Source organism: Folsomia candida, unplaced genomic scaffold, assembly GCF_002217175.1.
Source record: "Folsomia candida strain VU population unplaced genomic scaffold, ASM221717v1 Fcan01_Sc002, whole genome shotgun sequence".
Taxonomy (NCBI): domain Eukaryota; kingdom Metazoa; phylum Arthropoda; class Collembola; order Entomobryomorpha; family Isotomidae; genus Folsomia; species Folsomia candida.
The window spans coordinates 17,272,203-17,295,222 of NW_019091194.1; the positions used below are offsets into that span (position 1 = coordinate 17,272,203).

The 23,020-nt window shown below is 38.7% G+C and overlaps 9 protein-coding genes across 13 annotated transcripts; 5 read left to right on the top strand and 4 right to left on the bottom strand.

Annotated features, from left to right (window-relative positions):
• The first annotated feature begins 9 nt into the window (after nt 1-9).
• On the top strand, nt 10-2,682 carry LOC110843546 (lysosome membrane protein 2-like). Of its 2 annotated transcripts, XM_035848247.1 has the most exons (8): nt 13-475; nt 598-746; nt 874-1,018; nt 1,148-1,396; nt 1,479-1,875; nt 1,972-2,090; nt 2,160-2,285; nt 2,349-2,682. In XM_035848247.1, exons 1-8 carry the CDS (start codon nt 341-343, stop codon nt 2,628-2,630), a joined length of 1,602 nt encoding a protein of 533 aa, XP_035704140.1. In that variant the 5' UTR covers nt 13-340; the 3' UTR covers nt 2,631-2,682. The 2 variants fall into 2 exon arrangements, with proteins under 2 accessions (XP_035704141.1, XP_035704140.1); XM_035848248.1 differs by lacking the exon at nt 1,972-2,090 and having other exon boundaries at nt 10-475; nt 2,349-2,620.
• On the bottom strand, nt 2,665-6,357 carry LOC110843954 (putative sodium-dependent multivitamin transporter). 2 transcript variants are annotated; one of them, XM_022090023.2, is made up of 15 exons: nt 6,161-6,357; nt 5,696-5,851; nt 5,564-5,607; nt 5,301-5,481; nt 5,065-5,215; nt 4,925-4,963; nt 4,784-4,818; nt 4,572-4,687; nt 4,375-4,494; nt 4,106-4,256; nt 3,980-4,022; nt 3,707-3,810; nt 3,435-3,627; nt 3,170-3,350; nt 2,665-3,101 (listed from the first exon to the last, which is right to left on the bottom strand). In XM_022090023.2, the coding sequence occupies exons 2-15, from the start codon at nt 5,804-5,806 to the stop codon at nt 2,804-2,806; spliced, it is 1,767 nt and encodes a 588-aa protein (XP_021945715.1). In that variant the 5' UTR covers nt 5,807-5,851; nt 6,161-6,357; the 3' UTR covers nt 2,665-2,803. The 2 variants fall into 2 exon arrangements, with proteins under 2 accessions (XP_021945715.1, XP_035704138.1); XM_035848245.1 differs by lacking the exon at nt 6,161-6,357 and having other exon boundaries at nt 5,696-6,138.
• Nucleotides 6,358-6,531: 174 nt separating this feature from the next.
• LOC110843767 (dimethylaniline monooxygenase [N-oxide-forming] 2) lies at nt 6,532-8,914 on the top strand. Its single transcript, XM_022089800.2, has 3 exons — nt 6,532-6,907; nt 6,981-7,286; nt 7,585-8,914. The coding sequence occupies exons 1-3, from the start codon at nt 6,877-6,879 to the stop codon at nt 8,859-8,861; spliced, it is 1,614 nt and encodes a 537-aa protein (XP_021945492.1). The 5' UTR covers nt 6,532-6,876; the 3' UTR covers nt 8,862-8,914.
• A 107-nt stretch (nt 8,915-9,021) lies between these two features.
• On the top strand, nt 9,022-10,056 carry LOC110844318. The gene is made up of 2 exons (XM_022090492.2): nt 9,022-9,802; nt 9,878-10,056. The coding sequence occupies exon 1, from the start codon at nt 9,206-9,208 to the stop codon at nt 9,725-9,727; it is 522 nt and encodes a 173-aa protein (XP_021946184.1). The 5' UTR covers nt 9,022-9,205; the 3' UTR covers nt 9,728-9,802; nt 9,878-10,056.
• Nucleotides 10,057-10,578: 522 nt separating this feature from the next.
• On the top strand, nt 10,579-11,884 carry LOC110844221 (phenazine biosynthesis-like domain-containing protein). Its single transcript, XM_022090372.2, has 3 exons — nt 10,579-10,834; nt 10,955-11,595; nt 11,665-11,884. The coding sequence occupies exons 1-3, from the start codon at nt 10,742-10,744 to the stop codon at nt 11,834-11,836; spliced, it is 906 nt and encodes a 301-aa protein (XP_021946064.1). The 5' UTR covers nt 10,579-10,741; the 3' UTR covers nt 11,837-11,884.
• Nucleotides 11,885-14,405, bottom strand: LOC110844220 (allantoicase). The gene is made up of 11 exons (XM_022090371.2): nt 14,164-14,405; nt 13,847-13,972; nt 13,704-13,794; nt 13,518-13,606; nt 13,195-13,407; nt 12,824-12,989; nt 12,637-12,693; nt 12,502-12,551; nt 12,380-12,402; nt 12,189-12,294; nt 11,885-12,095 (listed from the first exon to the last, which is right to left on the bottom strand). The coding sequence occupies exons 1-11, from the start codon at nt 14,302-14,304 to the stop codon at nt 11,964-11,966; spliced, it is 1,194 nt and encodes a 397-aa protein (XP_021946063.1). The 5' UTR covers nt 14,305-14,405; the 3' UTR covers nt 11,885-11,963.
• A 1,029-nt stretch (nt 14,406-15,434) lies between these two features.
• Nucleotides 15,435-18,585, bottom strand: LOC110844658 (acyl-CoA dehydrogenase family member 11). 3 transcript variants are annotated; one of them, XM_022090915.2, is made up of 13 exons: nt 18,438-18,585; nt 18,133-18,367; nt 17,901-18,042; nt 17,737-17,830; nt 17,403-17,592; nt 17,167-17,331; nt 16,826-17,076; nt 16,604-16,747; nt 16,420-16,539; nt 16,239-16,308; nt 15,956-16,168; nt 15,838-15,892; nt 15,435-15,769 (listed from the first exon to the last, which is right to left on the bottom strand). In XM_022090915.2, the coding sequence occupies exons 2-13, from the start codon at nt 18,268-18,270 to the stop codon at nt 15,594-15,596; spliced, it is 1,758 nt and encodes a 585-aa protein (XP_021946607.1). In that variant the 5' UTR covers nt 18,271-18,367; nt 18,438-18,585; the 3' UTR covers nt 15,435-15,593. The 3 variants fall into 3 exon arrangements, with proteins under 3 accessions (XP_021946607.1, XP_021946606.1, XP_035703599.1); XM_022090914.2 differs by having other exon boundaries at nt 18,133-18,312; nt 18,405-18,542; XM_035847706.1 differs by lacking the exon at nt 18,438-18,585 and having other exon boundaries at nt 17,901-18,057; nt 18,133-18,269.
• LOC110843547 (UPF0187 protein alr2987) lies at nt 18,575-20,355 on the bottom strand. The gene is made up of 7 exons (XM_022089513.2): nt 20,012-20,355; nt 19,924-19,934; nt 19,383-19,853; nt 19,241-19,314; nt 19,061-19,175; nt 18,946-19,004; nt 18,575-18,860 (listed from the first exon to the last, which is right to left on the bottom strand). The coding sequence occupies exons 1-7, from the start codon at nt 20,305-20,307 to the stop codon at nt 18,618-18,620; spliced, it is 1,269 nt and encodes a 422-aa protein (XP_021945205.1). The 5' UTR covers nt 20,308-20,355; the 3' UTR covers nt 18,575-18,617.
• Nucleotides 20,356-21,177: 822 nt separating this feature from the next.
• LOC110843101 (mitochondrial cardiolipin hydrolase) lies at nt 21,178-22,777 on the top strand. The gene is made up of 4 exons (XM_022089023.2): nt 21,178-21,398; nt 21,550-22,134; nt 22,233-22,336; nt 22,397-22,777. The coding sequence occupies exons 2-4, from the start codon at nt 21,582-21,584 to the stop codon at nt 22,508-22,510; spliced, it is 771 nt and encodes a 256-aa protein (XP_021944715.1). The 5' UTR covers nt 21,178-21,398; nt 21,550-21,581; the 3' UTR covers nt 22,511-22,777.
• The last annotated feature ends 243 nt before the right edge of the window (nt 22,778-23,020 follow it).

Here is a 23,020-nt window from a genome sequence, read left to right on the forward strand (position 1 = left end):
CATTTTGTTTAGAAATTCATATATTTATTTAGTCTGAGTAAAATACGAATTATTCAACCATACCTTCGCCGATTAAGATTGTATTGATCCAAGAAAAAGTTGTGACATGGTTGACTTCATGCTTAATTCACTGATTCTTGAATTATTCAGTACAGTACGACTTGCCAAAACTAATTATCTTTAAAAAAGAACAATATCCTTGATAAGATTTAATCCATTTTATTGAATATTTGACATAGTCCGTCCCCAGTTATTTTTCTAACGTTCCTTATTTTCCTTATTTTTGGCTTTATTTCACCCATCAATTGGTTACAGAAAAAACAAAAATAACGGCTAAAAAATGCAAATGAGAGATTTGCTCCAGTCTGAAGAATTTTTAAAACTTATTGTCATTTTTGGAGCAGTGTGTACTCTTGGATCCATTGCGCTTGGATGGGGTGGACTCGAATTGGGCATAACCTTAGTCATTAGAAAGGTCATATTATTAAACTGCACTAATTGCCAAAGCAAAAATACTTGGTTTCCCAGTGCTTTTACTGGTAGTTTCAGACAGGTTCGTCTAAACACTTACATGCTGCATATTGCATATTATTACAGACGACGAAACTTTCCCCTGGCTCAACGCTTTGGGAAAATTGGAAAAATGGTGATGCGCACATCAAGTTCTATCTCTTCAACATCACGAATCCTGAGGAGGTGGCTACCAAGAAAGTTGAATTGAACGAGATCGGACCCTTCGTTTACTTGTACCAACTAAATGATTATTATGTTTATTGAATTTACGATTTAAAAAAAACTACGTTGTATATTTAGTTATGCATATTATTACTGAAGACGTCAAATTTAATTATATGACTCGAATGATATTTTCAGGGTAGAATTTGACAAGTTAAACATGGACAAGAACAAGAAGATTGACACGATTCTCTATTCACCTACAAGGACATATTACTTTCAAGCGGACAAGTCCTCTGGAAAAGAAAGCGACTTGATAACCTTTATCAACGTACCTTATGTGGTAAGCACAAATTCTTATGGTATTAATTGAGAATGGATGCACTTGGTGCTACTACTAATAGTCTATTAAATATTTAGAATTTTTCAATTGATTCAGTATCAATCAACCAATTGTCATTTATATTTTTAGGCAATGTCGCACATCGCGAATGATGCAGCAAACAGTGAGAACAATAATATTCCCGAAATGGTGGACCGGATACTCACAGAGAAAGGAGAAAAGCTGATTAGAACCGACACAGTCAAGAATTTTTTGTTTGACGGGATATCAGTTCAGGCATACGTTGACCTCATGAATGACCTCTTGGTTGACCAAGAATCAGAGAACATACATCTCCCTGAGCACTTCAAGGATGGTCTTTTTGCAATTTTCAAAGGGGTCAGATGATACATGGTCTACTTTTTCATCTAAACCCCTTGCTAAATAATTATCAGATTTAATAATGATGGCGATTTGATAGAAAAATGGAACCAAGGACGGCCGTTGGGAGTGTCACTCGGGAAATAGAAATTATGCTGATATTGGGAAGCTAGTCAGCTACAATGGACAAAGCAGATTGAATCTTTACAAGGACAGTTCTTGCAACGCCATCAACGGAACGGACGGCTGGATTTATCCTCCCTTCATTGAACCTGGAGAGAAGGACTTGTATATTTTCCTCCCAGAGTTGTGCAGATCTGTTCGATGGGAGTTTGTCAAAATGACACAGGTTGAAGGTGGCATTCCGGTGGCAAGGCATCGATTTCCGCAGATAAAAACGTTCGCAGAAGATCCTCAAGTTTGGTGTTTCTGCCCCAAAACCAATGTGTCAGCATGCGACATTCATGGTATCGCTAATTTGGAGCAATGTTTTGATGGTATGAGATAGATACTTAATTTGACGTGTCTCATGGTTTGGTTTTCATCTCTTCATTACGATTATTACTGCTTGATGAGTTTTATGAATATGTTAGGAATTCCTCTTCTGTACTCTAAACCTCACTTTCTTAACGTGCATGGCTCAATTCGCAATCTGGTGAACGGAATTCGTCCAAATACCTTCGTGCATGAATCCAATCTTGACGTGTACCCAGTAATTCTCCAATATTTCCAACAATTTATAAGCAATCCTTAATTGCTTAACATATGTCTATGTATTCAGTTGACAGGTACTCTTGTGAGCACCAATATCAAAATGCAGTTCTCAATCGAACTCATCCCATGGGAATCAATGCCAAGCTTCAGCAAAGCACAACGAGCCATCATACCATTCGTTTGGGTAGAAATTGTGCGTTTTCGATTAAATATTTTTGAGTATTTGTAAGAAAGTCTGACTTATTATGATTGATAGGTGTCATCATTGACGGGCATCACTTTCATGGCAGTTCGTCTCTTGTCCTTGTTGTTGAGACTTCTACCAATTCTGCGAATCCTCGCCTTGCTCGGGTCGCTTGGAATAGTTTTCATCGCGTACTTCTTGGCTTATCGATGTAGGAAAAACAACAGCATCGTGATAGAAGTCAGTGAAGATGAAGATGACGACGAAACCAGAGCGGCGCATGAATTATGGATGAAAAAATTCAAAAACCAAACTCATATAAAATATCCGGACTCGGCAAACATGCACAATTAATGTATTTAAATGTGGGCTTCTCCTTCAAATAAAATTGGTATTTAATTTGAGACTTTTATTTTGGCTATGGCTTCAACTGTAATAAACTATATAATAAGTATATATATACTTGCATATTATGTAGTAAATATTAAAAGTAGTCAGCTATGTAATAAGTGTGTATGTAATAGTTGTCACAAGCTGTCTCCAGAAGCGTTGTCATTTGATGAATCTGCATTTTCAGATTGCACGACATATGTCATCTCAACTTCACCTTTTCCATTACTTTTTGTATTTTCTTCTTTAACGACGGCTCTTGCCTCTGAAGCATTGATAATCCGACGTAGGGCAGGGCTCAGTAAAGCTTCACTCACTTTTGTCTCTTGAGGATACCACAGACTAATGATGGCTCCAAGAATAATTGTGATTGTGAAGGTAATCAGAGAGTACCACAAATAGGATACCTTGTACAGATAGAAGTAGTCGTCACGCCTGAATATAATACAAAAATATTGTCATTTCAGAGGTTTCAACTTCTTTCATGAACACACGCAGCTTACGGTGGACCACCGGAAGTCATGGGGCATGATGAATTTGACCATATTGGGCACTGGTCTGGCGACGGAGGGATTCTCACTGGGGAAGGTCTTGGACCTCCGAAGCCAATCCAAAGGCCAAACCCAAGAGCTACTAGAAACGAAGACACAGCAGCCCTTTGACTCACGAAGGGCATCATCATTCCTTAAACACGTTATAGCAGGAAATGCATTAATGAATGTGCACGCGTATAAATACTTTATTTAATTAACCACCTGATAAACTCACCTAAGGTGAACATTCCTAAAATTGGCCCACCAATAATTCCAAAAATGGTCATACTTGCCGTTAAAACCGACGTAAATTGTTCTGCAATAAAGGCCACACCGATACTTGATAAACCAAACGTAAAGGCTATCATTTTTGTGACAAATGGAATAGTGGAGGATTTGACATGCACTCCCTTGATGTCCAGTGCAGGCTAGGTTATAGGGCAATTCGTAGGTCACTCAGAATTCAAATTCATGCAAAATCAAATGATACAACTTTAATTCAAATACCTTCACAAAATCCTCCCAACATACTGCCGACAGTGAGTTGATGGCTGTCGATATCGTCGATAAGGAACCGCTCATCAGGCCAGCAATGAAGAAACCCGTAAGTCCTAAAATAATTAGCATTAGATTTGTCAGATTCAATTAAATGAATTTTCTAATGTAGTTAACTTATTTAAGAAGTGACCTTAAGTCACTTAATATAATTCTACAAGTACCTTATGACATGACACATGGTTATTTGAAGCATTTAGTGCACACATGCGCAAAATTTCTTACCTGGGAAATTTTTGAACGACTCCAGGACAAAGAAGGGCACCAACTTGATGTAAGAAGTGATGGATAATTATATTTCTTAAAACCACCAAGTTTATTACGAGTATTTTTGAGTTATTCTAGTCATACCTGGTCGGATTTACAGATACGCTTTGAAATTAACGGGTCACATTTTTGATAGTTGACATACATTAACAACCCCATGAAGCCAAGAGAGAAGCTCAAGATTACTACGAAGATAGAACTGGCAAAGAGACTCCATCGGGCCGAAGAAATGTTTCTAAAAACCACAAAGTGCCATGATATGATTATTAATTTACTAATTTAATTAATAATCAATTAATTAATTAAATATCTTTTCTACATATAAACGCTATTCGCTGATGTGCTTTACATACTCTAATGTCCGCATTCTCTGTATCTGTGCTTGATTCACTGCGTGCAAACTTAAGAACGTGAAGAGGCCACCGATTAAAGTCCCCCAGACAGTGTGTCTTGTTGTTGGATCGAGATCAAAACTAGTCAGAAATATAATTATTTTAAATATATTTCGACCTTGTTTTTAAAAATGAACCAATTCATGGTATTCACTAACTTAAAAAATTCTATGTGTCCACTTTCTTCCACAACCGACAGGATGTGTCCGACAGAGCCAATGTCCACTAGCCCCTTAATGATCACAGCAAATATGGCCAAGAACATCAAGGTCCCCTTTGATTACAATTAAGAAGACACGTTATTTTAACCCTAAAATTCGTTCACGATATGTGCATATGTGCGTATATGTACGTATTGCTATTGGCTTGCCTGGATCAAATCGGTTATCAAGACGGCTTTTATGCCTGGAAAAATAAAGTTGATACATGTGTAGTGCATATGTTTCGCCCGAGCTGGTGACCGTCATGTTAGTAAATAAATATTTTCAAAAATAATTTTATGTTTTGATACCTCCAATCGTGGAGTAAATGGTACAAGCTGTACCAATACCTAGAATACACATAAGTACTTAGAATATTGCTGATGCTAAAAATATCCCATTCGGCAGATGTGTCTAAAGAAGACAATTATTGTGTTCATGCAAAACATACTTAGAATGGCGACCACCTTGTCCATTCCGGTGACTGCAGAGATGGCCAGGGAAGGGGCGTAGAGAACCACCCCCATATAAAGCGTCATTTGCAGGGAAAATGCCAGCGCTGCCGCCAGCCTGGCATAAGGACCAAACCTACTGTCAAGATACTGCAGAAAAAGCGTCAGGAACAATCAACTAGCAATTGGAACAAGCACAAATTGGAATTATGTATGTACGTATATATAGCTTTACCTGATACACGCTAATCTTGTCCCCACTGTTGAAGAAGACTGGGAGGAAGACAAAATTTACTATAGGAGTCCCGATGACATAACTGAAGTTGAGAAGAAGGTATTGGGTGCCGTACAAATAATTTTCCGACGTGGTTCCGAGTATTGTCACGGCTGAGATGAAACTGGTCATGAGGGACATGCTAAAGACAATTTAACAAATAGTCAATTGGACAGATCAATTTTTCCGAATCATCAATTGTATGAATCAAACTTTTTTCCTACCTCACTGGAATAGCAGACATTTTTCTATCGGCCAACATATATTCCTGTACACACCAAGAAGATAACAATAGCATTATTGGTGGTTTGTTGTAAAACATTATTCACCCATGGCAAGCCTATGCAGGCACTTACTTGCACTGTTTGCTGTCGACCCCCAGAAAACCGGTAGAAAATTCCAATGGCAATGGAGACCAAAAGAAAAATCCCAAAGACGACATAATCCCACGTACCCAGTGTGTCCATTCTGACCGTTTAAAAACTACGCCAAATTACGCTGGACGTATATGGCTGAATAAACGGACAAATAGAATAAAATTGCTATTTATATTAAATTCTTTTATCTTTGTTGGATTTTAGTCTTATTGCGTGTAAATCTGAGGACGCATGCATAGGACGCATGCATGTATATATGTATGTATGTATTCAGAGTATGGCTAAACGAGACATGGAAGAATTAATATTTCCATAAAGTAATTCAATTTCCAAATTGGAAATGATAAAAAGCAACTATCAGTCACCTACTACAATAGTATTGAAAATTGGACAGATGTACGGAGATATGTAGATTAGATAGGTTAATTTAGTTCAAATACATACAGTGCTCCAAATGTTTTTTGTAAACCGGTGTCTCTGAAAATATAAAAGCAAACTGCCGGACTTTTTTCGGGGTTTCTTTAATAACACCCGGGTATGTATATGCGCATTGCTGATCTGACTACTATAAGAGATGAAAAGATAAAAGGCACTCTTAAAGCTCGACGTGACTGCTAAAGTACAAACGGATTGATATACTTAATATTCTTCAATGATACAATTGTATCACTCTTTTATCATGTGCATGAATTATGCAATTATAAGACAATAATATAATTATACATCAAATAGACATGCATCCTGCAATGCTGACGGTTTCTGTCAACTCAATCCATTCATCCATTCATCTCATACATACGTCATAAAGATCCTTGTTTAAATACTGATGGTGTGATGTTATAATCAGGCAAAATAATATGACTTCACTACATAATACACAACCAATGTAATATAAAACAACACTCAAGAAACATGTGGCCAAGTTTTTTTTAAATTAATAACGAAGCATTTGATTGTCCGAGTTTAATACAAATACGCCCTCATTATTCGTATTTCATATCTGTAAAAGATAAAACTATATAGTTTTGGCGTGTTTATAATTTAGCTATACTTGTAACTCAAAGGCCTAAATACAAGCACAATTGTATTAAAATTCTGCACAGATAATCTATATTCCGTCTCTTATCTGTCTCCGTCTCTAACAATAAGTAATTGGTCAAATGTCAAACACTGTGGCCATTCTGGGGGCTGGTAACTACAAGACTGGTTAAAAATGGAGTTATGTTTAAATGCACATAATTAAAAGTAAAATCCATATGCACAGGTCCCTCCGGTCTTGTTGCCGCAAAAGAAGCTCTTGCCAACGGTCTCGTTCCTACCATTTTCGAAAAACAGGCCGAGTTAGGAGGAGTATGGAACCCTCAAACTGGAGCCGTTTGGGACACTATGCGAACGAATATTTCAAAATTCACGACCGTTTATGGGGACAGGCAGTACCCAAATGACACGGAAATGTTCCCATCATCATCCTCTGTTTTCTGCTATCTTAATGACTATGCAGATGAATTCAAACTAAGAGACCATATCAAATTGCAGTCAGAAGTAGTAAGCGTGGAACCCGTGGGAAATGGTACATATCGGTTTAATATGTATATAAAACAAATTATGCATTTCAATCCAATATAAATGGCTACATATGTATCGTCGCTGTTCGTACAAAAGTTATCGGTTTAGAAACCAGCATTTTTTGGAGATATGCGACTTCATTAAAATGGATCCGTTGGTGTCACGTTTTCCCCGTAGGTACTTGCATCTGACAACTTCTGTTTCTGACTGGATTCTAAATCGACAAGTTTTGAACGAACAACGACGATATATGGCCATCTATATTTGATTAAAATACAAAATTACATGATCTTATTTCTTAGAATATGGAGCATCAGGTTGGCACGTAACATGGAAAACCAACGCTGCATCAACTGGCGTCCTTCTTGAGTCACAAACTTTCCAGGGAGTAATCGTGGCGACTGGGATATTCGTCAAAGCCAACATTCCTAATTTGCCCGGCCTTTCCACCTTCCCAGGAAAAATTCTTCATTCCAACGAGTATAAAACTGGCCAAGAATTTGAGGGAAAGAATGTCCTCATAATTGGGGGAAGCTTTAGTGGAGCTGAGATTGCTGCCGACGTGTCCACCCACTCGAGACAATCTTATCACACATTCAGGCGACGATTTTGGGTTTTAAGAAGATATCTTCCCGACTATCAGGAGAGAAACGGATCACTAATCCCCATCGATTTATTATTCTACAATAGGAAATTCTATTCACAAAAAAGTACAACTAATAATGACGAGGAAACTGAGGAAAACATTATCTTTAAGAAAAATACAAATCTGCTCTCCTTTTGCCAGGAACAGCAAAAGTTCGAACAACTCAAAATTCCTAAGGAAGACTTTAAAATTTCAATAAACTCTGTGATATCCGACAACTATTTACCTCAGGTAGAAAACGGATCCTTAGTTCCAATCTTGGGAGCAATCAAAGAAATCCAGGGCAGAACAGTACAATTTCAGCATGGTCAGACCTTATTAGACGTTGACATACTCATTTTTGGGACGGGATTTCAAATGGACAATTCATTCTTCCCTAAGGCAGTACTAGATAAATTGAAATACAATCCACAGGATGGACTTCAGCCTCTCATCCTCTTCCAAGAATGCTTTCATCCCGATCTTGCCGGCCTTTTCTTCGTGGGCATGTACAAAGGACCATATTTCGCCATGATGGAACAACAGGCACGCTTCGCTTGTCGTGTTTTGGCTAAAATTATAATGCTTCCCTCGAAAGAAGTTACAGAAGAAGGACTGCGTAAAGAGGAGGAAATTCGAAACCAAACATTCCCCCGACCTCAATTTCCACACCCTGAGTATGTCTCGTTTGTTGACAAGATGGCCAGTCTGGGGCACAGTTTTCCCAATTTGGACAAACTCCTGTCCCCCAAGGAGTCCTTGGCTGCTGCGTTTGGACAAACCAGACCCTCGGGGGCCCTCATCATGATGGAACATCAAAAAGCGGAAATTGCTCGGAGGTTCATGAGCGAACCAGTGACGCCAAGCCATTACAACTTTGTTCATAGTCCTAAACAGACGCTGAATCAAATGGACTTTGTGCAACAAGTATTGAAACAGTTTGAAAATACATGATTGATCACATTTAAACAATTTAATTGCACAATAAAATAAAATTTCCAAAAAAATCCTGGTTTATTTGAAAGTATAAATAAGAGCACTAATTAATGTGCGTGTAGACATAGTATACAGCAGATTCGGGGAAAATGATTCACTTTTATCTTGACTCTTGAGACATACAGAGTGTACGGTACAATCATCTGGTCTGTCTTTTACACGTGTTCGCTTACTCCATAATAATAAAAATATTAATAAAGTGGTTAATTTGACGGTGCTCTAATAAACCATCATTTGAAATACACAGTATTTTGGTGACCCCAACCATCTTTGTTTGTGGATGGTCGGTATAGCTCAGCATCATGACCTCTACGAAACAAGTGTTCAAAAATTTAGTGGGATCTTGGACGATTCGACGCGTGTTGGGGAGCTACGGTCACGGGGAGGGTTCGGCCAAATTCACCGTGACGTCAGAGTCCCCCACAACCCATGATCCATTGGTCCTTCGCTACCGTGAGGACATGACTTTGGCATACACCTCCGAGTCTGGACTACGACAGGGACAAGGGGTTGGGGGGACAGCTTATCAAGAATATGTCTATCTGTACGACGAGGAGAAGGATAAAATCACAAAGGAATTTGTGGATGGTCGGCACTTTTATGATTTAAAGTTGGACCTGGAGAGGATGGAGGGAGAAGGGGAACATCTTTGTGACAAGGATTTCTATCGGTCCAAGTACGTGTTCCAGGATTGTAACCACTTCACCCTCGCCTACGATGTTAAAGGTCCTCAGAAGGATTATGTCATCCAAACGTTGTTCACAAAAGACGAGACGGCGACGGCTCCCAAAACCAGTATGTCGAGTAGTACTGAAAAGTCGTAAAAATTATCACTACGCTTAGGATGATTGGGGACATATTTAATTTTCCATTTGTTGACGAGGAGAACGAAAATGAATGTGAGAGTGAGATTATATAATCAAGCGTAATTTATAATTCAATCAAGAGTATACAATGTTCCAATGAATTTGCAGTTAGAGGAGGCCACTTCTCGGAACCGACTTTATTTAACAAAAATTAAAAAATATGCTTATCCATAAATAAAGACTGATGAGATACCCTAATTTTATATGCAGCTGATAATACTTTGATTAGTACATATTTACAATAAAAGTGTTCCAATAAAACCAACCATACTAAACCATAGTATATTACATCTCTAATAGTATGAGCAATTTAGTTTAATCCCAAATAAACTATATCATGATTTTTCTTGTAAACCTGAATTTCATCAGCATTTTACTCATATATACTACTAATCCTAAGAATTAACATTACATAAGATTATGCAACCATCACCAGCGAAAAGATCTAACGGGTTGATGCTAAATGCAGTTGGAGATGATAAACAAAATTATAACTTTACTATAATTCAATCCAGTCAAGGACTTTCCAGTATAATAGAGCCAACTGTATGTATGTGAAGATCATGCATATATTACTTTATTGCATAAGTACATCAATTCGGTAAAAATAAAGTCACCGTCATGTTAGAATTATGCAAAATTATGACATATTGCATGTGGTTGTTGACTCGACGTGTGTCGAGTAAAAGTAATGGGCGCATTTTATCCAGTGAATTATAATTCACCAATCGCAAAAAGGGCGTGACCGCCTGACTGTCCCAAATAGCCAGATAATATTGTTTATCTATATGCTTATATGAAAACTATAGTTAGTTTGTGCCGGTTGAAGATGATCCAAAAACCTGATAAAACTCCCGTCTTTCCTTTAAGTTTAGCTAACCAAGGTCCACCAATCTTAGTCGAGATTTGCATGTGGAACACTACGGGTCAAAATTAATAAACAAATTACCAACAAATTCTGACACTTGTAAAATGACTTTGCCAATTTTTGTTGTGGATGCCTTCATCGTAGAAGGTAAAGCATTCACAGGAAATGCAGCTGGAGTGGTTCTCCTGGAATTTGATGTAAGACAATTGAAATAAAATATCCATCTAACAATTTTTCTTCGAAATATTCCGTCTGATATTATTATTTAATCGTTGTAAGTCTAATTAAATATTTTAATCTATCAATATATGAAATAGGATGATATTTCGGACGAGAAGAAGCAACAAATAGCGGAGGAAATGAACCTGAGTGAAACTGCATTTGTTTCTTTTGGGTGGACTAAAGGCAACAAATTGGCCGCAGTTGAGGGTACTGCGCAAAGAACGCTCCGATGGTTCACACCGACGAATGAAGTCCCGCTTTGTGGACATGCCACGGTAGCCTCGGCCAAAGTAATTGCAAACGTGCAGCTCCAAGAAGGGGGAGAAAAAAGCATCAGTTTTGACTCCAAATTTAGAGGAAAGTTGGGAGCTGACCTTCAGTCCGATGGATCTGTTTCCCTCAACTTCCCTTCCAACCCCACCCACGTGTTGAACCAAGACGAAAATCCATGGCTCCCTTCCGTCATTCAACATTGTGTCGGATCAAAAGATTTGGTGGACGGTGTCCATTACTCGCCAGGCACCAAAATCCTCTTAATCCGGCTGAAGGACGAATTAACGGCAGAGGGTCTTCGCTCCGTGAGACCAAATTTTCAGGCCCTTCTGGACATTGACACGGGTAACTTTCTCCGAGATATCATCGTAACTGTGAAGGGAGGAAGCACTGACAGCCCTGATTTTTTCTCCCGCTTCTTCGCACCCTGGGACGGAATTAACGAAGACCCCGTAACTGGATTGTTAGTGCTATTTTTCTTTGTAATTTTTTTCGATGAATTAATTTCTCTACTTTTTAAAAATTTAAATAGGGCTCACACTGTCCTGACCCCATTCTGGACAAAGGAGCTCGGAAAGGTTGGCCCCCTCAAGGCAAGACAGCACTCTACTCGGGGAGGTGACCTCGAATGCACCTTACTTGGTGATCGCGTTAAAATCACTGGTCAAGCCAGAATTGGACTAAAGGGCCAATTGTTTATTTAACTATGTATGAGGGAGAAATGAGTAATAAAAATGCACAACTGAAATGACTCATGTTTCAAGTGTTATATATTTTTTGTTTCTCATGCACGCAGGCATTGTTAGCATTTTCGAATTAGTTTTAGATTTTTTAAGGCGACGGGATGCCCCAGACACGGAGCCGTGCCACACCACCATCAGGAGCAATCGTTATCCGCACGTGGCTAATCTTATTTCCAATTTTGTCATCCACAAGGAAAATATGAGTCTTCTCCGGCCCCATCTGAAATAATAAATGTAGGACATGTGTACATGCAGAGGAACATAATTCTGTATAAAATATCGTTACGTAGATTGCATTACTTAGAGTAATTACCTTGCTGAGAGGAACCAGGATTTTCCAAATCCCCAACCCCGGAGCGTCCTCAGGTGAAACCAGTTGCTGTTCATCCTCAGTGTTGGAGAGATAACAACCTTCCACTCTGTTGACATACATTATTTGACGGTGCTTATGTGTAATATGCTTCTTCGGCTGTAAGAAGTATTTGTTTAAATAAGATACATTACCTGCAGCTGTCAGGAAAATTTCCCTACGTTTTCAGAAAATTCAAATACATTAAAATGAAAAAAAGATATTAAAAGAGGAAGGGAATGCCCCCAAGTAATTGAAAAATAAAAGGACGCTTCACCTTGAAACAAGTGGTGTCGACCTGGACTTTGACAACTTTCCCTACCACTCCTAAAATACATAATGGTATGTTAGCCTTTGTAACGTGAGACAAGGTTTGTAACGTAAGGTTTTCGACATTCCTTCACTCTCTTACCCAACCGGAAAGCAGCCCATTCTTGACCTGGAGATTCCATGAATCCAGCTCCAGTTTCTGCTCAGACCGAAAATGACGTATTTAAAATATGTAATGCAATACTAATAATAAGCAGTAAAAATCGTCCTCATGATTTTCTTAATTTGTCACAAATTAGATTAACAATTTTTCCGTGTAATTTCGCTACCTGTTATGACATCCGGCCTATCCATTCGCCGAGCTGTCTCCCAGCCATCCCCGATATTTGGGATTGGACGGGTCAATAACATGTTTCGAGGATGACCATAATGGGCATTGGAGAATCCAATGCTGATGCCCCCGTGTTCGGATGATGCGAGATCAACCAATGTGCTCTGGTGGATTCATGCAAGTCAGAAACATGAAATAGTTATGCATGTAAATACCCATGAGAAATGTCTTCGGAATTATTCTTCTGGACACTTTGCATGTGAAAATTGAAGCATCTGCAGATTCCAGTAGTTTAAGTATCCGTTCATAACACTCATCTGCTTCAACTCATTCTCAAGCTAAAAATCATAGCAAAAAACTTCTTCTTACGTTGCCATCCTTTGTGCAGATGCCATTCGCAATAATGTCTTCATACGTTCTCTTCACCTGCCCATAAATTCTGAGCCTGGCGACACCACCGTCAGGAAAGTAATTGAGCCGCAGATGTGTCCATGTCTCACGATTATCCACGGGGAAAAATGTGTCACAAGTGTCCATATACCCAGCACCCAAATCTGACCTTGGAACCAGCACGGTCCACTTCTGCCAGTGAAATCAATAATATTTAGCTTAGTGGAATGGTGACATCAAAAAGTTGAACCTTTTATCAATCAGATCAAATTATCTAGAACCCCAAGCTAAGCTACACTTACATCAGTTCCAAGAGTAGCCACTTGCTTCAGCTCAGTTTCAGTTGCAGCCTTATTTGATTCCCCAGTTCGTTTCACAATACTACTTTCTTCTGTTAATTAACGCAAAGGTCACATTAATTTGAGGAGAATTTAAGAATTTAAGAAATTTTGGCTTTTTAGGGAAAATCATAGAAAAATCGCACGCACCTTTCAGGGTGAGTTTTCCAGCCTGGATTGAGATTCTGGGGGTGAAATTGCCAGTGAAGAAGGAGGTGTCGGCATGAAAGCCATGGATGACCTTTTACAAAAAATGAGATTAATAATAATCTTTTCACCTTTTGATGACTTACCGAGGGGTGCGACAGTTTGATGATGCAAAAGTCATGACCAGGAATTCGTTTCCTACGCGTCTCCCACCCATCCATCCACTTCCCCTGGGGATCAAATACACCTTCCTTCCATTCCGCATTGTGTTCCTACACCCAATACAATAATATGTAGGCACTCAATCAAAAAGATCAATTCACAAGAAGAAGTCTCACTCTCAATCTCACTCTCACAGAGCTAAGCGACTCAAGTGAGTGAGACTCTCGCTTCACACGAAATTGATTGACATTACATTACTTATGACCAATCAATGTTATCTACAGAACAAGTAGAAACCAACCTTTAACAGATTTTCTGCATTTGCAAAAAAGTCGTCGGAAGCAAACAAGATTTTTGCACCATTCGATAAGTTGTTGAGCTCTGTGAACTTGACTCGATCTTGAAGCGACGATGAGTTTTGAACTATGGGTCTCAATGCCATGTCAAAATATGTATTATGTGACTGTAATAAAGAGTTGAAAATTTTATGAGGTTTGATGTGACAGAGTTTGACAGATTCCCAATTGTAATTGACAGCATAAATAAATCGTCTTTCCTTCTTTTATAGACGTTGAGCTGATGTAATACATGTGGGCGTTGAAATTGCTCGTGACACATTGCTTGCGAAATATCCATTATTTTGCACGGGAGCCGAATTATTATCATCATACCTGATAATATTCATTTTGGAGCTAATAAATAACACATCGCTTCTCGCATAAGCATTATGTCAATTGCAGCAATCTACTCATGTAAAGAAGTTTTAATACTTCGTTATTGGATAAGTGGTGGTCCCATGATGATGAGCTGAATTCTCAGCTTTTTACAACATAGTTGTCGTATAAGAACGACGACTTGTTGTTGGACTGGATATCAGACACACAGACACGACTCCAGAAGAGATCAGATATCAGACCTTGGCCCAGACAACGTGAATCCAGCCTGTCTTCCTAAACTTTCCATGGAGCAACCTGTCCGGATACAGGCTGATTGATTGGATTGTATGGAATTGCAAGATCCGTAGTGTTATTGCCATAACCGGATAGAATGGATTAATGACACAAATACTGAACCAAGTGTGAAATCTTAGCTCATACGTAAATCATACTCGTCACGTTCGCATCTAAGCAATAACTCGATAAGGAATCATATTTTTGACCTCATATTTATTAAATAAGTGTCCAGTCGAATATGTAGATCAATTCGTCATGCGACAGCGACAGCGAAATTGTTTCGATGCAGTGCATGCAACCAAACGTAGCGCATGAAACTAGAAACATGTCATGAATCAACTCGAAAGCTGGGAAAGATACGGGTACGCAGTTTATGACTAATTTTAACTAAATATTTACAGATTTACAGGCTGTAAGTTTCCATCTTCTTAGACATGTACCTCGTGCAACATTGAAAAAATTACTCAGCACATTGTCATTTTCCATAAAGTATAATGAATCACAGTAGAACTTTTACGAGTATACGTGTCCCCGCCCACAAAAATTGATTATGTAATAAGTAAATGCATTATGGTTAAAAGATATCCTTCTAATTAATTAAACATCTGAACCTCAAATGTTTTATCTTCAATAAAGTAAATGCACCACCATCATGAAATATTTTATTTAGTTAAATAAGTTGAAATGTGAATCTTGATAAAAATAACATCAAGAGAGCCAGGTCACAAGTAGCATTGTACTTATAGTCTATTTTCTATATATGCGGATATTATCTATATTAATCTGTGTTCTCATAACAGTCAAAGACAAGCTCGTTGGAATCAGTATCTGGTTGTGTTTCATGTCTTGCCAAAAGTTCCTCAAATTTTGGAATATGTTGCGCCCATCGTATGGCAGCGGTTAGGTCTGTCTTATCAGCAGCTTTGGATGCTGCATGCTCAAGGAGAAACGTTCCTGAAAATCCATTCTTCTTATTAATTAAAAATATATATCATAAATTAAAAGCCATGTTTATACTATACCGATCGCAACGTCTCCTATGGCAAAGGCATACAAACGAGCAGCAGACTCTTGCACCTGCAAACGGTATAAGTATTTTATTATCTCTCTTAGTGGGCTATGTAATTAGTTTTTTTGTACCAAATGTTCCCTAAGAGTGCGAATTAATTTGTCAAGTTGATTGCCCACGGACGACACTGAGGAAGAAAGTTCGGGACGAGCTGTCTCACTTTGTTTCAGTCTCTTCTTTAAATTGCGTTCAAAGGCATTTAGGGTTTCGCCTTTGGATTTGCCTATAGCTCGTAAAACGTCCAGCGATAGAATATTTGTTGTCCCCTCCCAGATTGGCAGTACCTTAAATCAAAGTTAAATATTCTTGACAAGTACATGCATTTATTAATCAGAAGGACAGTTGATATCAAACCTGTGCGTCGCGAAAATGTTTTGGAATTCCTGTATCTTCAATATAACCTTGTCCTCCAAAAAGTTCGAGCCTGCAATGTTTTATATTCAATAAAACAAATGAACCACCAGCATTGAATTACTTGCAAGCCATTAGGAGCTAATATTAATTTCATTAACAAATAGAAATTATGTGTTCCAACCCTTCCGACATCACGGACATTCCCTTCTTTGCTGTGTACAGTTTTAGAACAGGCGTAAGGAGACGAAGAATATGTTCCTCGTCTGGTTCATTAGTTCCTTCTTCGGATCGTCCCAACATTCTGAAAAAAATGAACCGTGCTTGAATCGGCTAAAAACCGCAAACTAATTTGTTGTACAATTTACCTCACCGTCTCCATAAGCAAACTTGTTCCTCCTCGTGTTTCTAGTTCTAGTTGAGCCATGGTATTGATATGCAAAGGGTATTTAGCAATGGGTAGTCCAAAACATACCCTTCGTTTACTGTAGTCTCTCGCCAAATTAAGTATCCTGGACATTAATTTAATTATGCAGCTATAAGTTTAGAACCCATAAATTAAATAAATATTTTGTTGTATACTTATGTACCTTCGCATTCCAGAAACACTGGCAGTTGCATTTTGAATTCGAGTTGAGGTCAGCATGGGGGTGATTGAAGGGATTCCACGGCCAAAATCTGATATCAGTTCAGCCTCAGTTCCGTCCAGAAGAAGTTCGCCAGTGGGCAATTGCCGTGTTCCCAATTTATTTTTCAATTTCATCACTTGAATGTTGTTTAAGGAGCCATTTTTATCATCATTTCGAGTCTTGAGAAAAAACATGGATACGCCGCTGGAACCCTATATACATATAAACACTGTTGAAAAATTGGCTATTTTAATTTTGACGCAGAGTCAGCTATTTATGTAAGTTAAATCGACTTTCAGTACCGGATTGACTGTTCCATCGGAATTTGCCACCCTCGCGAGCGTGATAGCCATATCGGAATCTGTGGCTGAGGAGAACCACTTGTACCCGTGCAGCGTGTACTTTCCATCCGACTTTGGGATGGCAACCGTCTCTGTCCCCGTCCCCACGTCCGAGCCACCCCCACGCTGTAAGCAACAATGGCATGTTTTTCAGCTTCAGCATAAAACTAGTCATAAAACTAACCAAGTCATCTAACCTCAGTCATCCACTGCCCAGATGTCCAGAATTCTGATGGGTCCCGAGAGGTTAGGCGTTTAAAAGCAAAGTCGAGTTTTTTTATTCCAAGTGTCTGAATTGTTTTGGCAGCTCCGTCGGTCATAGCAATCGGACAGCTATATAACCCCGAGGATGGGGTGAACAAAAGAGATTTGGCGAATTGATAGAGCCTGTCAGCCAAAATTGCATATGTTATGTTAATGAAAAACCAAATTAAACACGAAGTTCTAAATTTTAATGAAAGAAGTTTCCTTCAATCACCTAAATAAATGTACTTTTTGATTTAACCGATATCGTAAATGAATAAAAATCACCTCTTGTACTCCCCATATTGCTTATCATAGCCGATCGCTACAATCCCTTCTTCCGCTGCGACCTTTTTCATTGTTTTCCACGCATCGCAGGTAACTGTGTGCAATATATGGCATTATTAGAATTAGGGCAACATAAACAACAGTGCTGGAATGTAATATCTCACCAATGTCGTCGACCCTCTTTCCCCAGGGGGAAAATTGCGTGAGATATGGTGGATTTTTCTCACACTGGTCAGCTAATGGTTCCAACTCATTGCGAACCCGTTCTCCGAATCGTGTCAAGTCTTTTGACACGACTTCGTAAATCTACAAATTCACAAACTGTCATCGTACTTGTAAAAAATAATTATAAATCAAATACTTGGCTGATGGTTTACAAAAAGAACAATTAATTACCTCTGCCGGCAGCATCCGAATGAGCGTCCTTCGTAGAAATCCATCTGCGATAAAAGGATTTTCTAGCTTTGGTTGTGCTTGAAAGAATGAACCAATTTCTGGATGGCGAAAAACAGTTGCCCTCATCTGGTTCGCCATTATGCTTTGATGTTGAAGTAAAGTGTGAAACAGCAACGACGTCTTAAATATGTGTTTATGTATGGATTACGATTTATTTTAAATTAACAATTTGAACCTGTATTAATAATGTTTTTTTTTAGATGTAAACAAACCTGAAATAAGTGTCAACAAACAACAAACGCTACCTTGAATGATATAATAAATATGTGGAGTAGATGGGAAATGTTTCGCAGCTGTGGTAATGAAAGTACAAAGTGCAAGTTTTAGGAAAGGGTTGAGAAATGAGACGACGAATGAGATGAGACGAAAATGAGACGAGAAGTGAAAGCCTGGCAGATCTTACATGCGTATTTATTTAGTTCGTCTCAATTTGGCATGGGCACTTTTAGCAGCCCATTATTATCGGGCTGACTTGATTGCAAATTTTGTGCACAAATGAATGCAATGTATTCCAAGGGTCGATTTAACAATTCCTTGGCGCTCATCATGCACTCGGGAGCAAAGGGCCGATTTGACTCGGAAAATATCCACTCATCCGTTCTCACTGGTTTTTGAAGTAGAACTCTGTCAATTTCGCGTTTTATCACTTTACAAAAGTCATCCAGTGGCTAAACTCAAACAGCACCAAGAATTACTACATCACATTCTAGAGGTCTACCTAGGTACGATGTGTGTATGTGCGTATGTACTCACCAAATCGTTGGCGTCGTATCCAAACGGATTTTCAATTTCCCAACCAATCTCCAGTATACCTAATTAGTATGCATGGTTAATGTAGTTTAATTCATTCACACAATAGAACTTGTACCTATGAAGGAGAAGGTTGCAATAGCCACAACTGCCACAGTCCACCACCCCAGCTCCTCCATAATCTGATAAGGCAAGGCGACCAAGTAAAGCCAGGTCATATGGTGCAAATGAACCTAAAAATCATCATCGATTATCGACACCGTTATTTAGAAATACTCAATGCTTTGCTTTTATCGACCGAATATGCCAACGGGATGGGTGTCCTCAAAATTCGTTCGAACGAGGTCAAACACTCCACTAAACTGGATAACGCTGTGTGAACAAAAACATCACCATCAAATCTTAGCCTTTGCAGTAATACATAAATAATAGGAACGCACATTCCTCCATGAGGTTAAATGTGACATCGTCACATTGTCCCCGTTTTCTACAGTGGTTGATGTAGGAGGCAATGTAGTATGACAACTCCAGGGGAATGTTGGTAGGAGTGACCACGTCTCTCGCCTTGAGAGGGTCCTTCACCGTCGAAATCTTTCTCGTTTTCGGTTTCACAAAGCTAAAGTCAACTCCGGCGTAACCTTGTCCCTCCTGATACGCCATCCCCACATTTGACGAGGGGGTGTTGAAAACGTGAATGTGGGAGATGAGGTTCTTCAAGTCTCCAAATTCATAGGAATACTCCTCCCTCAAATAATGCTTTGTCGCGACGGCAAAAGCAATCAGCAAGTTTACGGCTGACTTTTTCTCAATGAGAGATTTCGCCTGAGCATTGGGGTCCTCGTCCACTCCCATCCAGATGTACCGGGTCAGGTTTCGTATATTAAGCGTCATCTGAGACCAGAGTGCGCGACCTGTGATGGATATCATTCTTGGGTTAAAAGAAAAGTATAGCATTAAGAATTTTAATCGGTATGTTGCGACCTTCAGAATATCTGCAAAATAAAATAATAAAAACTATCAAGATAATAAAACTTTACTCACTCTTCGGAGAATAAATGAACTTATATACCTTTCATACGCCGTGTTTGTCCTGAAAGCCAATAGCAGACCGGTAACAATTCCTAAGATGTCGATCAAAGCTTGTGAGAAATTAAGCCTGATGTTTTCGACGCGTTCATGAACGTAGACGACGATGCAGGAGTAGATGACGATGAGGAGGATTTGCCACCAGGTAGAAATAATTACCGTGCCTTTGAATCTGAAAAGGAGGGGCACCTTCGACACCGAGAGCTGCGACTCCCCCGTGGGCTCCTCGGGCAGCGTCCCATTCTTGCTGCTAATCAAGGGAATATTTTCTTCGTCCATGTCGATGATAACTTGTATTTAGTGAGATGCTCAACTTGTCGTGCTTGTGTCCATAATAATAACATTTTGCATATTTGTAACCATCCATTTCACGGTGTGACTATGCAATAAGTTCACGTAGTGAGACGACATATACGAGAGGAGGTCTGTCTTCTTGAGATTATCCTTCCCACAGCTTCGAGAGCAAATTTAATTATGGCAATGAGATTATTTTTCTCAATATCGGCCAAATCCAGCAGGAATGGATGGACGTGTTTCATCGACAAGTGAGATCATACACCCCAAATAAACGGAGCGTGGCTACCGTCCATGACTTTTAATGGCCGGTTTAGCCGTGGTTTAGACGATAATTCGCGTCATTTCAAAGCCGGATAATAAATAAACAGTTGAAAAACCTTTCCGTGATTTACTTTTATTGGAGATTAAATTACTGCGCCTCGAATCTCTTAGCTAACGATATCCAACATATCTAACTGAGGATGAATCCACGTTTGATCGTTGAATATAATACGATTATGTAGACTGAAAATTATTATAATTCATTTCTGCCTAGTTATTTAAAAATTAAGATACGTACAAATGTGTACTTTTATAATCTCACATCCATCTCTGCAATATTGTGGGATTTTATATGTGTACAGCTCTGTGGGGTTTTTATTTAAAATACAAAAGTTTTTAATGAACCACTGCCATCATCATCAGGCGAATTACTGTATAATTTTGTATCTCATACCAAAAAAGAAGGATCGTTACCGGCGTTGAAGATGAAAAATGTCCCTTCGGATTAATTGGTCATTACATCAATGTCATATTTCATCATGAAATGCTTTCCTATCTCGCCCACCTTCCTCTCGGGGGCACGGAGGCACGAAGTCAAATATTCTATTCGTATACAATGTTGTAGTATAAAATATCTTATTTTCATTTATTTTTATATTTCTCGAAGATTAATTTATTATTTTCGCCCATGTGGGACGAGATATTTGCTATAATTTGCTGTAATTTCAAACATATTTGAGGAAAATGTGGATAAGCTAGACGCATTTCCAGTCCCAGACGTTATTACGAGTAAAGTGACTGTCTTTCAAATCGTAAGTTTATTTGAATAATATGTAAACAGTCTTATGAACACATATAATTACAAATATGACGTACATGACGTGCATGGAATTTTGTGTTATGTAAATGTGTATATAAATTAAATTCAAATTATTATTAAATAATATTGAATGTACGTTTCAGCCCTGAGGCTTGTCGCTCATTTCTGTTCTACAATGTCCTTTGAACGGCCATGGTTGACATTTTTCGTTAGCGGAACAACCGTCATGGTGGCTTCCAACGTTATCTATTTTGTGTACAGGAAACTATTTGCCAAAAAAACGACGAGGAATCGTTGGTTTTTCGCCCAAAGTAATCATACTAGCAACAGTACAAGTAAATCCGGTGCAGAAATTAGTGAGAGTCGGAAGCGGGGGAGAGCCGAATGTCGAAAACGAACGGAAGGAGATGTCGCAGGCGAAGATGAAGAAGCAGAAGCAGCCGAACGTCAATTAGAGCTTCGTAAACCCAGTGATCTGTGGAACACGGTCATATTTTTCCCTGATCCATCTTCAAAAGATGGACCAAGGACGTCTAGAGATGCACTCCTCAGCTATCTCCGTGCAGCCCAAACGTCCATTCAGATCTGTATGTACCTTACGTCCAGCCCCCAGTTCGTCAACATTATTCGGGAAAAGTATAATCAGGGATTAATGGTCCAAGTGGTCACAGATTATGACACGTACACTGCACACAACAACTTTGGTCCAAAGTCGTGGAAACGCTGCGGTAAGCAATAAGAAAGTGTCGCAACTTTTGGAATTATCGTCGATATCGTTATTCGTTACACAATTTGTTAGTACAACTTTTTTTAATTTCTTGGGTAGGAATTGAAGTACGAATGAAATGCACCGGATTTCTAATGCATCATAAATTTGTCATCATTGACGAAGAAGCAATACTCACAGGTTCTTTGAATTGGACAAAACAAGTACGTTTGTAAAGTAATTTGATCGCAATAATGGTAAATACAAAAATGTGTATTTTTTAGGGAATGAGCTGGAATCAAGAGAATGTACTGGTGTCTACTCATAAGAATATTGTTGCAAAATATATGGACGAATTTTATCTCCTGTGGCGTATGCTGGGAGATGATGCTAGATAGTCGTTTTTTCTTTCAACTGTTTTCATTTGTATTTAACATATTATTGTGATGAAGTCATTGAATGGTTCTCCTGATTTACTTATATTTTTTTAGTTATATAAGCAATATTTTAGTTATGCTTACGGGGATTATATCATGAAGCACACATCTTTGAGAGACCTCAGTTATTTATATAAATATATTTGACCTGATCCTTTGCGTTATAACACATAACAAAACGCAATGTTTTTTTTTAATAAAACGACACCAGAATCGAATATATAGTCACTTCTATTGTATTTTATTTTATTTAAGTTAGTTTGAATAAAACTGTTATCGTAATCTAATTCTAGATTATCTACTCAACGAATGCATTTTTTTGCTTAACTGAACAGAAACCCTGCATTTCCAAATATGCTGGACAAACACTTATTATATAAATATACTCGAAAAATTGGCTTCTAGAATGGAAATATGTGGCTGGTTGCATAGTTTCTCCAGATGTGACCACTCTTGACCCCCGACTCCTCT